At 43.9% G+C, this 14,343-nt stretch overlaps 1 protein-coding gene across 1 annotated transcript; it reads right to left on the bottom strand.

Moving 5' to 3' along the window:
* Window positions 1–7,336: 7,336 nt before the first annotated feature.
* On the bottom strand, window positions 7,337–10,761 carry LOC142193551 (cystatin-B-like). Its single transcript, XM_075262524.1, has 3 exons — window positions 10,647–10,761; window positions 9,012–9,113; window positions 7,337–7,596 (listed from the first exon to the last, which is right to left on the bottom strand). The coding sequence occupies exons 1-3, from the start codon at window positions 10,752–10,754 to the stop codon at window positions 7,468–7,470; spliced, it is 339 nt and encodes a 112-aa protein (XP_075118625.1). The 5' UTR covers window positions 10,755–10,761; the 3' UTR covers window positions 7,337–7,467.
* Between the last annotated feature and the right edge of the window lie 3,582 nt (window positions 10,762–14,343).

Below are 14,343 nucleotides of genomic sequence, written 5' to 3'. Positions count from 1 at the left end.
TAATAATGTACAGCACCATGGAATTAATATAATAATGTACAGCACCATGGAATTAATATAATAATGTACAGAGCACCATGGGATTAATATAATAATGTACAGAGCACCATAGGATTAATATAATAATGTACAGCACCATGGGATTAATATAATAATGTACAGAGCACCATGGGATTAATATAATAATGTACAGTACCATGGAATTAATATAATAATGTACAGGGCACCATGGAATTAATATAATAATGTACAGCACCATGGAATTAATATAATAAAGTACAGCACCATGGAATTAATATAGTAATGTACAGCACCATGGAATTAATATAATAATGTACAGCACCATGGGAATAATAAAATAATGTACAGCACCATGGGATTAATATAATAATGTACAGAGCACCATGGGATTAATATAATAATGTACAGAGCACCATGGGATTAATATAATAATGTACAGCACCATGGAATTAATATAATAATGTACAGCACCATGGAATTAATATAATAATGTACAGCACCATGGAATTAATATAATAATGTACAGCACCATGGAATTAATATAATAATGTACAGAGCACCATGGGATTAATATAATAATGTACAGAGCACCATAGGATTAATATAATAATGTACAGCACCATGGGATTAATATAATAATGTACAGAGCACCATGGGATTAATATAATAATATACAGCACCATGGAATTAATATAATAATGTACACCATCATGGAATTAATATAATAATGTACAGCACCATGGAATTAATATAATAATGTACAGCACCATTGAAGTAATATAATAATGTACATCACCATGGAATTAATATAATAATGTACAGCACCATTGAAGTAATATAATAATGTACAGAGCACCATGGGATTAATATAATAATATACAGCACCATGGAATTAATATAATAATGTACAGAGCACCATGGGATTAATATAATAATATACAGCACCATGGAATTAATATAATAATGTACACCATCATGGAATTAATATAATAATGTACAGCACCATGGGATTAATATAATAATGTACAGCACCATGGAATTAATATAATAATGTACAGCACCATTGAAGTAATATAATAATGTACAGCACCATGGAATTAATATAATAATGTACAGCACCATTGAAGTAATATAATAATGTACAGAGCACCATGGGATTAATATAATAATATACAGCACCATGGAATTAATATAATAATGTACAGCACCATGGAATTAATATAATAATGTACAGCACCATGGGATTAATATAATAATGTACAGCACCATGGAATTAATATAATAATGTACAGCACCATGGGATTAATATAATAATGTACAGCACCATGGGATTAATATAATAATGTACAACACCATGGGATTAATATAATAATGTACAAAGCACCATGAGATTAATATAATAATGTACAGCACCATGGAATTAATATAATAATGTACAGCACCATGGAATTAATAGAATAATGTACAGCGCCATGGAAATAATATAATAATGGACAGCACCATAGAATTAATATAATAATGTACAGCGCCATGGAATGAATGTAATAATGTACAGAGCACCATGGAATTAATATAATAATGTACAGAGCACCATGGGATTAATATAATAATATATGGCACCATATGCTTAATATAATAATGTACAGAGTACCATGGGATTAATATAATAATGTACATCACCATGGGCTTAATATAATAATATACAGCACCATGGAATTAATATAATAATGTACAGAGCACCATGGGATTAATATAATAATATACAGCACCATGGAATTAATATAATAATGTACACCATCATGGAATTAATATAATAATGTACAGCACCATGGAATTAATATAATAATGTACAGCACCATGGAATTAATATAATAATGTACAGCACCATTGAAGTAATATAATAATGTACAGCACCATGGAATTAATATAATAATGTACAACACCATGGGATTAATATAATAATGTACAAAGCACCATGAGATTAATATAATAATGTACAGCACCATGGAATTAATATAATAATGTACAGCACCATGGGATTAATATAATAATGTACAGCACCATGGGATTAATATAATAATGTACAACACCATGGGATTAATATAATAATGTACAAAGCACCATGAGATTAATATAATAATGTACAGCACCATGGAATTAATATAATAATGTACAGCACCATGGAATTAATAGAATAATGTACAGCGCCATGGAAATAATATAATAATGGACAGCACCATAGAATTAATATAATAATGTACAGCGCCATGGAATGAATGTAATAATGTACAGAGCACCATGGAATTAATATAATAATGTACAGAGCACCATGGGATTAATATAATAATATATGGCACCATATGCTTAATATAATAATGTACAGAGTACCATGGGATTAATATAATAATGTACATCACCATGGGATTAATATAATAATGTACAGCACCATGGAATTAATATAATAATGTACAGCGCCAAGGAAATAATATAATTATGTTCAGAGCACCATGGAATTAATATAATAATGTACAGCACCATGGAATCCTACTAATATTGTAAATGTGAAAGTTTGGATGTTTGTTATTCTTTCACACAAAAACTGCTGAACTGATTTGGATAAAATTTGGCACATAGATAGTTTGTAACTTCAATTAAGAGATAGGCAACTTTTTATCCCAGTAAATGATATGGCTTCACGACTGTTAGGGCTCATTCACATGGAGTAAACGCACCACGCAATGTGGCGCGTTTACGGCGAGTGTACGCCGCATTTTTTTACGGTGCGCGATTACGCCGTGTTAACGTGGCACTAACGCGACGTAATCGCGCACCGTAAAAAAACTCGGCGTACACGCGCCGTAAACGCGCCACATTGCGTGGCGCGTTAACTCCATGTGAACGAGCCCTTATGAATTAATGTTCATATTCTATGTTGCACTGCTTTTGTCAGCAGTATTTCAGCTAATTGGAGATTGCAGATAAAGCCGGGTCTGTTATCTCTCTATGTAAACACACAGATAGCACTGATTCCATTGTGTACAAGCATCTGCATATTATCTGATCTGCTCTTGTTGAGACGCTGACATGGGAAACCTTTAATCCAAATTGGCAGTTTCCCAATATTAAACATGCCGGGAAAAAGAAAATCTAATTTGTCGCAAACCACAAGAGCTATGAAAGAAGCCAGAAGTCACAGAGATCTTCTCAAGCAGAGCTCAGGAGGATTGAGCAAGCTAGGTGTCAAGTGGCTCTTAGAGCAGATGAAATGCTGGAGCAAGCAGATCATGGATGCTAACAACACACTCATTATATAGTGTCCCAGCGAGCTGCTGAGTTGCCGAAACAATCACAGGCACGGCGCGAGGAACAAGTTCAGCGGCAGCCCAGCTTCAGAGATGCTGAAATGCTGGAGTAGGTGGATCATCGACGCCAACAACATGCTCATTATATGGCATCCCAGCAAGCTGCTGAGATGCCGGAACAATCACAGGCACAGTGCAAGGAACAAGTTCAGCGGCAGCAAAACATTGACGCCAGCAATTTGCTGAATATAGGCGGATCATCGACGCCAACAACACGCAGACGAAGTCATGGGCAGAGGCTAGTTAATATAATAATGTACAGCACTATGGAATTAATGATGCTATATAACTAATAATAATAGATACAATGGCCTTAGCAGAATATTCCATCACATACCCCTGCAGTTATACAATATACAGTGGGGCAAAAAAGTATTTAGTCAGTCACCAATAGTGCAAGTTCCACCACTTAAAAAGATGAGAGGCGTCTGTAATTTACATCATAGGTAGACCTCAACTATGAGAGACAAAATGAGAAAACAAATCCAGAAAATCACATTGTCTGATTTTGTAAGAATTTATTTGCAAATTATGGTGGAAAATAAGTATTTGGTCACCTACAAACAATCAAGATTTCTGGCTCTCACAGACCTGTAACTTCTTCTTTAAGAGTCTCCTCTTTCCTCCACTCATTACCTGTAGTAATGGCACCTGTTTAAACTTGTTATCACTATAAAAAGACACCTGTGCACACCCTCAAACAGTCAGACTCCAAACTCCACTATGGTGAAGACCAAAGAGCTGTCAAAGGACACCAGAAGCAAAATTGTAGCCCTGCACTTGGCTGGGAAGACTGAATCTGCAATAGGCAACCAGCTTGGATTGAAGAAATCAACTGTGGGAGCAATAATTAGAAAATGGAAGACATACAAGACCACTGATAATCTCCCTCAATCTGGGGCTCCACGCAAAATCTCACCCCGTGGGGTCAAAATGATCACAAGAACGGTGAGCAAAAATCCCAGAACCACGCGGGGGGACCTAGTGAATGAACTGCAGAGAGCTGGGACCAATGTAACAAAGCCTACCATCAGTAACACACTACGCCGCCAGGGACTCAGATCCTGCAGTGCCAGACGTGTCCCACTGCTTAAGCCAGTACATGTCCGGGCCCGTCTGAAGTTTGCTAGAGAGCATTTGGATGATCCAGAAGAGTATTGGGAGAATGTCCTATGGTCTGATGAAACCAAACTGGAACTGTTTGGTAGAAACACAACTTTACGTGTTTGGAGGAAAAAGAATACTGAGTTGCATCCATCAAACACCATACCTACTGTAAAGCATGGGGGTGGAAACATCATGCTTTGGGGCTGTTTCTCTGCAAAGGGGCCAGGACGACTGATCCGGGTACATGAAAGAATGAATGGGGCCATGTATCGTGAGATTTTGAGTGCAAACCTCCTTCCATCAGCAAGGGCATTGAAGATGAAACGTGGCTGGGTCTTTCAACATGACAATGATCCAAAGCACACCGCCAGGGCAACGAAGGAGTGGCTTTGTAAGAAGCATTTAAAGGTCCTGGAGTGGCCTAGCCAGTCTCCAGATCTCAACCCTATAGAAAACCTTTGGAGGGAGTTGAAAGTCTGTGTTGCCAAGCGACAGCCCCAAAACATCACTGCTGTAGAGGAGATCTGCATGGAGGAATGGGCCGACATACCAACAACAGTGTGTGCCAACCTTGTGAAGACTTACAGAAAACGTTTGACCTCTGTCATTGCCAACAAAGGATATACAGGTAGTCCTCGGGTTCTGACGGTCTCGGGTTCCGACGTTTCGTGGTTACGACAGCTCCCTTGTAACAGAAAACTGCCAGCACTCCCAGCTAGCAAGGACTAGCCTGCAGCAAATCAATGCTGGTTCTGCAGCAGGCTCGTCCTTGCTCATCGGAAGAGAGCTGGCAGCTTGCTGTTACAAGTGAGCTTGTAAAATAAAACCCTGAAACAGAATGTGAAACTTACCGTACGGTGCAGGGCGGGCGGGCATTCAGGCCTCCTCTTCCTCCGATGTCCTGACCACTTCCTCCGGCGCTCGCAAACTGATAATGGCCTGGGCGCATGCGCAGTATCATAATGCTTCTATTACGGCTACTGCGCATGCGCCCAGGCCATTATCAGTTTGCGAGCGCCGGAGGAGGAGGATGGAACATCGGAGGAAGAGGAGGCCTGAATGCCCGCCCGCCCACCCTGCACCGTACGGTAAGTTTCACATTCTGTTTTAGGGTTTTATTTTAAAAGGGGGGGGGGTAGTTCCGAGCCGCTGCACACTAAATCATGTTGATCCGTTCCTACGCGGCGTCGGTATGGTGGGTTTCCGACTTACGTCGAAATTCGGTTTACGACGCCGTACACAAGAACGGATCAACTTGTAAGTCGAGGACTACCTGTCTAACAAAGTATTGAGATGAAATTTTGTTACTGACCAAATACTTATTTTCCACCATAATTTGCAAATAAATTCTTACAAAATCAGACAATGTGATTTTCTGGATTTGTTTTCTCATTTTGTCTCTCACAGTTGAGGTCTACCTATGATGTAAATTACAGGCCGACCTCATCTTTTTAAGTGGTGGAACTTGCACTATTGGTGACTGACTAAATACTTTTTTGCCCCACTGTATATAGGTGTATTGCATATGTCTGTATATAGGTGTATTGCATATGTCTGTATATAGGGGAATTGTCTATGTCTGTATATAGGTGTGTTGTCTATGTCTGTTGTGCACTAGTAACAAGCTTGTATATGTTCAGTCCGTTGCTCTGCTATCTGATGCTCACAGTATGGAGATCCTATAGTGCGCCCCCATAATAGTGCCAGGTAGTTCTACCATTTATTCGCTGGACATTCTTACATTCAAAGTTCTTCAGATTTCTGGAAGATTTGGTTGGAAAGGAATAAATAAAAATCTGTAACCTGCCATGTCTCATTGATATGGTTTCTCTGTATTGTAACTTCAAGGGTCAGGGTCCATGTCTGATCACAATCACTTTCCATGCCCCTGGTTAGGTGATACCTGGCACATCCACCATTACTGCTCCATAGAGCGTCACCCAGTTTACCGACTACACACCTGTCTACTTGTACAGTGATACATTAGTCATTCCTATATTGGGGCAGATCTGCTATCCTGGTGTGCTCTCATTGCCCAGTCTCCTTGCGTGCCCCTATTGCCCAGCCTCTTTGTGTGCTCCCATTGCCCAGCCTCCTGGTGCGCCCCCCATTTCCCTGCCTCTGGGCACAACCCCAATTGCCCAGCCTCTGGGAGTGCCCCCATTTCCCAGCCTCCTTGCGTTCTTCCAGTTCCCAGCCTCCTTGTGTGCTCTGATTGCCCAGCCTCCTCACATGCCATCATTGCCCAGGCCTCCCGGTGCGCCACCATTGCCCGGCCTGCTTACATGCCACCATTGCCCAGCCTCTTTGTGTGTTCCGATTGCCCAGCCTCCTTGTGTGCCCCCATTGCCCAGCCTCCTGGTTCGCACCCATTGCCCAGCCTCCTCATATGCCACCATTGCCCATCCTCCTCACATGCCACCATTGCCCAGCCTCCTCACATGCCCCCATTGCCCAGTACATCCCCCAGCCTACCCCTCAGAATGAACAGAGTTATAGGAACTTGGTATATCTTGGAGTAGAGACAGAAAAATCAATATTGATGGAGAAGACTGTGTTCACACTACTAATACAGAGAGTGTAGCAGTGTAATGGACTGTACAAATGCCAAAATGGCGGATTCACTGAATTCTTTCCATTTGTCATCAGACATTGACTGCTGTGTTAGGAAAATAAAAAAAATTAAAATTAAAATTTTATGTTAGTTCTCCAATATCTGCCACTCTCTCCATCATGACCACTGATATGGCTCGACCCAAACAACTCCACGTCAGATGTAACCATGGCTTTATTTTTTAGTACCACATCCCAATGAATACAGATCTGACCATATAACATGTCTCCATCTTCTACTTTAATGGTATTTTGTTTACATTTAAAGGGTTACAAGACATGGCCGACATTTACTGACATTGCTGGATCTCTGCAGGACTTCCCTCGGGAGCTACGGCCATATCCACAGATTCAGGGCTGGTCTTTAAAAAAAGCCAATGAGGTCAAGCTTCGACTTATTCACCTGGAAGGCGTGCAGGCTGGGTTTCTGTTTAGTATGAGCTCGAGGTTCATAGATCCTCAAATGGCAGAACCGACCATCTCCAACATCGACCTGAGGAGAGACAGAGGACACGTCACATGGCAGGAGAGAGACAGAGGACACGTCACATGGCAGGAGAGAGACAGAGGACACGTCACATGGCAGGAGAGAGACAGAGGACACATCACATGGCAGGAGAGATGGAGGACACATCACATGGCAGGAGAGACTGTGGACACGTCACATGGCAGGAGAGAGACAGAGGACACGTCACATGGCAGGAGAGAGACAGAGGACACGTCACATGGCAGGAGAGAGACAGAGGACACGTCACATGGCAGGAGAGAGACAGAGGACACGTCACATGGCAGGAGAGAGACAGAGGACACGTCACATGGCAGGAGAGAGACAGAGGACACGTCACATGGCAGGAGAGAGACAGAGGACACGTCACATGACAGGAGAGAGACAGAGGACACGTCACATGACAGGAGAGAGACAGAGGACACGTCACATGGCAGGAGAGACAGAGGACATGTCACATGGCAGGAGAGAGACAGAGGACACGTGACATGACAGGAGAGAGACAGAGGACACGTCACATGGCAGGAGAGAGACAGAGGACACGTCACATGGCAGGAGAGATGGAGGACACATCACATGGCAGGAGAGACTGTGGACACGTCACATGGCAGGAGAGAGACAGAGGACACGTCACATGGCAGGAGAGAGACAGAGGACACGTCACATGGCAGGAGAGAGACAGAGGACACGTCACATGGCAGGAGAGAGACAGAGGACACGTCACATGGCAGGAGAGAGACAGAGGACACGTCACATGGCAGGAGAGAGACAGAGGACACGTCACATGGCAGGAGAGAGACAGAGGACACATCACATGACAGGAGAGAGACAGAGGACACGTCACATGGCAGGAGAGATAAAGGACCCATTACATGGTAGGAGAGACAGAGGACACGTCACATGGCAGGAGAGACAGAGGACACGTCACATGGCAGGAGAGACAGAGGACACATCACATGGCAGGAGAGAGACAGAGGACATGTGACATGACAGGAGAGAGACAGAGGACATGTCACATGGCAGGAGAGAGACAGAGGACACGTCACATGGCAGGAGAGAGACAGAGGACACGTGACATGACAGGAGAGAGATAGAGGACATGTGACATGGCAGGAGAGAGATAGAGGACACGTGACATGGCAGGAGAGAGACAGAGGACACGTCACATGGCAGGAGAGAGACAGAGGACATGCCACATGGCAGGAGAGTATACAGCTGGCTGCTTAGTATATGGTGTGGATGGAGGTGACACCGGCTGTTATGTAATATTGGATTATTCCAGAGCGCTCTCTAGTGGACACTCCTCATCACTACATGTTCCCTCTACCTCTGTCCTAAGATATGATCAGACAGACTGACATGATCGGTATCTGGCACTACTAGGACCCGGGGACATCACTTACCTTCACAAAGTGGTTATATCCATTAACAACTTGAGTTGCGAAGCTAACAGCCACAAACTGTGAAACAGTGATCCCGGATTGTGCCAGGAAGTCATCTCTTACCTGATGACAAAGAAGAAGTCAATTGGTTAAAATACAATAAAAAGTAAAGTAAATTTTTTGTAAATTCTCTTTGTCTGGCAGAATCCCAGGACATGGGACAGATCCATCAGCAGAATAAAGAGAAAGCTACAAGAAAATGGTATCACATTCTTGGATCTTCCTACCAACATGTTACAGATCCAAGTAGTCTAGCACTGCCTTGTGCAGGTCCTGAGGGTCGGCAATGACAGAGGGCTCTACCTTGGATGATCCTTCAGTTCTGTCATACATGGGGACCTCCATTAAACACAAGTGTTAAGTTTGTACCCCCTATACTAGTACATTACGCTATCATTATTGGTACAATGAAGTCAGTCCCAATATCAGTCAATGGAGAAGGCACAGCACTGGATGGATGGTATATAGGGGAAGGCTCGGTCCCTAGAAAATATAAGGGGAATGTCACCATGGTACGTGTCACATTCACAAAGTGTATGATGGGTGCACTGTCTATGAGACAACTACTAGACTGCTGAATATCCTGATTATAGATCCTGTACATACATGTAATGCTACACACGTTCATACATGTAATATTCACAGATTTTCACATCAAACACTTTTTGTCGTGCATCGTGACTGAGGTGTACAGAAAAATCATGCATTTGGCTGAGTATTGCTCTCCAATGAGACGGAGAATGGCGCTCTCTCTTCTGAATCCATCTTCAGTCTCGGTGCGGAGCATCGTCTGACGTAGAGAGAATTTGTCACCAAGTATAAAATTCTAACTAAAATACATCATTTGATTCTTGCCGCTTCCCTGATCAATTTGGTGTTTTTCTTTTTAAAATCCGTCCATCCATTGAGAAGATACGGCCCGCGGAATATTACATGTCATCTAGCTCTGGCTCTGAGTGGGCGGGAACCTTTCATATTGTCAGAAAACCAGAAGGTCCCCGCCCACTTGTAGAGCCAGAGCTAGATGACAAGTAATATTCCGCGGGCCGTATCTTCTCAATGGGTGGACGGATTTTAAAAAGAAAAACACCAAATTGATCAGGGGATCGGCGAGAATCAAATGATGTATGTTATTTAGAATTTTATACTTACACCCAGATCTACTTTAATGCGCCTGTCACTTCATGTTTGATTGCAAAGGCCGACTTGTGGCAATGAAATACATCTGACAGGATGTGTTAAATGTTTTCTGACAGTGCAGTTAGTGAGCATTCACACAGTGCAGTTAGATACAGTCCAAACTGCAGATGTAGATGTAGATGTAGCCGAGTTAACCTGAACTTGTGTAATTAATCTGCTCCAGTGATATCCTATCACATAAGACAACAAAACTCAGCTACATCTGTAATTCTGAACTGTTTTTTTGCTACAATTTTGCATTTTAGAGTTAAAACACGTTACCTGAATGTCTCACCTGTAAAATGAAGAAACAGAACTTAAAACCACATTAAAACTGCGCCATGTGAATGCATCCTTACATAGAAAGACGGTACTATACGTTATAAAGGTGTAATGGGCAGGTTAGTGATGACTTACCAAGTCACACAGGGCTTGTATTTCTGCATCAGCAGGCTTTTCATCACCTGTTGCCCCACAGAGACCTGGGGGTTCCACGACACCACATTTAAATTGTACACCATCCATTCTGAGTGCTAGCTCTGCAGACTGACCCTAGGAGTGGTGCACACCTATTATATATCCTTGAAGTACACCACTTATTGGGGCGGGGGAGTATCTGATCTCTCGGATGACACATTCCTTTCTCTAGGGTTTTTTCTGTTGTATTGTCTGCACGTAACATATCCTCCAGGCCACCCCCCCCTCTCTGGACAGTGGTATGAGCCATCTATAACTGTATATCAAGGTGTGGCTGACACCAAAAGAGGTGAAGGGGGGAGGTGTTTGCATTATTGACACGGTAAGTCAGCACAACATCCCCTCAGGGTGTAATGTGAGGAATGACTTCTGACTATCTATGAAGAAGAGATGTCTGTAAGATCTGCTAAGTCGCTGCACAAGTCAATTTATATCATGTTATATAAGTGATTATTGATCCAGTGATATTTATAGAAAGGCTTATATATTATATATAGGGAAGTCAGAGCCGGCGAACAAACCGCAGTAAAGTCACAACCCTGGAAATATCTACTTACATTATATATTATTATATATATATTATTATTATATATTATATATTGTACATTGGTCTTACAAATTGGCAATTATGACAACAAGCTAAACACTCTCCTTCCCTGAACTAAGGCTTCGTTCACATCTCCGTAAGCAGTGGCGGATCCAGGCTTTGCGGGGCCCTGGGCAATTGACTGTGGCGGGGCCTTACTTACAAAAACCCGACATGTAGGTTTTTTCTGTCCGCTTGAAAAGTCGGACATCTTTAGGACAGGCACGGAGTGTAAAACAATGCACCCGATGTCCATTTAAAGGGGCTTTATCAGCAAAATTATGCTAATAGAGCCCCACATATGCGTGAATAGCCTTTAAAAAGGCTATTCAGGCACCGTAAATCTTATATTAACCCCCAGTCCCGTTTTTAAATAAAAGCATAAAAACATATATGCAAATCTTACTGAACGTGCACCGGGGGCGGGGATGCACGATGCCGCGTCATCTTCGGGCACGCCTGCCTCTTCTTTCTTCTTGAAGCGACGCCCTCTGGTCCCGCCTCTTCTGCCGGCTTCCTATTGGTCTTCTTCCGGCTTGAGGTCTTCAAATCTTGCGCCTGCGTAGTAGTGCTTCCCTCCGGATCGCTACTGCGCAGGCTCACTCGCCATTTTACTTAATGGCAGTTCGCAAGCGTGCAGTACGCTCGTGTAGTTCTACGGGGACTGGCAAGTGAGCCTGCGCAGTAGTGCTCCAGAGGGAAGCGCTACTACGCAGGCGCGAGATTTGAAGACCTCAAGCCGGAAGAAGACCAATAGGAAGCCGGCAGAAGAGACGGGACCAGAGGGCGTCGCTCCAAGAAGACAGAAGAGGCAGGCGTGCCCGAAGATGACGTAGCATCGTGCATCCCCGCCCCCAGTGCACGTTCAGGTACAATTAGCATATATGTTTTAATGCTTTTATTTAAAAATGGGACCGGGGGTTAATATAACATTTACGGGGCTTGAATGGTCTTTTTAAAGTCTATTCACGCATATGTGGGGTCTATTAGCATGATTTTGCTGATAGAGCCCCTTTAAATGAATGGAGAATGTCACGGACACAGCTAGTGTCCGCTGCTAATGTCCGTGCAAGACATTAGCAGCGGACACTGACGGTAGTGTTAACACCCCCTAAGATACTCCATGTGCCTCATATTAATAGCAATTAACCCCATCATGTCCCTCACATTAACCCCCTGTGTGCCTCACATAAGAGTTACTGATATGTGAGAGACATGGAGGTAATAATTAAAGAGGACCTTTCACCACTTTTGGGCACATGCAGTGTTATATACTGCTGGAAAGCTGACAGTGCGCTGAATTCAGCGCACTGTCGGCTTTCCCGATCTGTGCCCGGTGTGAAGAGCTTACGGTGCCGGTACCGTAGCTCTTCTATGGTCAGAAGGGCGTTTCTGACCATTAGCCAGAGACGTCCTTCTGCCTCGCGGCGCCAATCGCGCTGTGCTGTGGAGCCGGGAGGAACGCCCCCTCCCTCTGCTCACACAGCTCGTCCATAGACGAGTATTACCAGGAGAGGGAGGGGGGCGTTCCTCCCGGCTCCACAGCACAGCGCGATTGGCGCCGCGAGGCAGAAGGACGTCTCTGGCTAATGGTCAGAAACGCCCTTCTGACTGTAAAGCCCTACGGTACCGGGACCAATAGCGCTTTACACCGGGCACGGATCGGGAAAGCCGACAGTGCGCTGAATTCAGCGCACTGTCAGCTTTCTGGCAGTATATAACACTGCCTGTGCCCGGATATGGTGAAAGGTCCTCTTTAAGTATCTCCATGATTAGTACCCCATATATCTCACACATCAGTAACCCTTATGGTAAAGTACACATGGGGTTAATGTGAGGGACATGATGGGGTTAGTTGCTATTAATATGAGGCACATGGAGTTACCAAAACTAAATGAATAACTCCAAGTGCCTGACATTAATAGGAATAGTAACCCCCCTCCCCCCTCCAGCCTGTACCTGGGTGTGCTTTCTTTCACTTTGCTGAACTTCTCCCTCTCGTGTGCAGGATGCAGGATGGCAGGGATCTTCTATAGAGCGATAAGCTCCGCCTCCTGGGCCTCTATCAGTAGCTGCAGCTCCCTGGCTGGCTGCTGTCTATCAGCCGACGCTGCAGGTACACAGTGTGCTTGCTAATAGGGAAAGTATATGTCTGAAGCACACTGTGTGCAGGGAGCTGCAGCTACTGATAGAGGACCGACAGGGGGCCCCTGCAAGTGACAATTGCCCTGCCGACCGACCCGAGTTTTGATAGGTACGGGCCCTGCCGCGGGGCCCTGCCGCGGGGCCCCGCTAGGCACGGGGCCCCGGGCGGTTGCCCGGCTCGCCCGGCCCTGGATCCGCCCCTGTCCGTAAGAGACTCCATCGCAGAGTCCACTGAAAATTGGCAGAGAGAGAAAAGTCTTACATGGAGGTCTTTTCTCCCTGCCAGTTTCGGTATAAAATCTGCTGGACACCCGGTGGACCCTGTTATAATCTATTGGGTCTACAGGTAACCGCTGTTTTAGTGGTCGGGCTCTACGGTGGGTGCGAACGACGGAGAGCACGGTGCAAGCGTGAACCTCGCTTAAGCGATAAATATCAAATCCCAAGACAAGATTTCTTCAAATAGTGGCCAATCAGACATTCACTATCCTCAAAACAAGCAACATCTTAAGAATTCCTAAAATAGCACACTGATTCTGTTCCAATTCGGGAAAGTCATCAAACGAATCTTCATCTTCTACAAAGAACTGAGCTCTCCGTCTTATGGAAACCCAAACATGTCCTCCGATAGGAGAAAGACTCTGGGAAATCACAGCCCTATAATAGTTGGTTCAATGCCGTCATCTGGAACAACTCAATATCCAAAGGTACAGAACAGCTCGAACCCTCACGGAAACTAATACTAAGATGGCACCAAACTCCAAGAGAATTGCCAAAATATCTACACGTATGGTGGAATACCTTGACTCAGTACAGGTGTTGGGTGACAGAAGGACACTGTCCGTGGTGAGCTCCATGTTGGTGAACAACTCGCACCCCATATATGAGACCGTGATAGCACTGGGC

Source organism: Leptodactylus fuscus, chromosome 2 (genome assembly GCF_031893055.1).
Source record: "Leptodactylus fuscus isolate aLepFus1 chromosome 2, aLepFus1.hap2, whole genome shotgun sequence".
Lineage (NCBI taxonomy): Eukaryota > Metazoa > Chordata > Amphibia > Anura > Leptodactylidae > Leptodactylus > Leptodactylus fuscus.
Note: the sequence above shows the minus strand (reverse complement) of the source record. Positions and strands in the feature narration are given on the sequence as shown.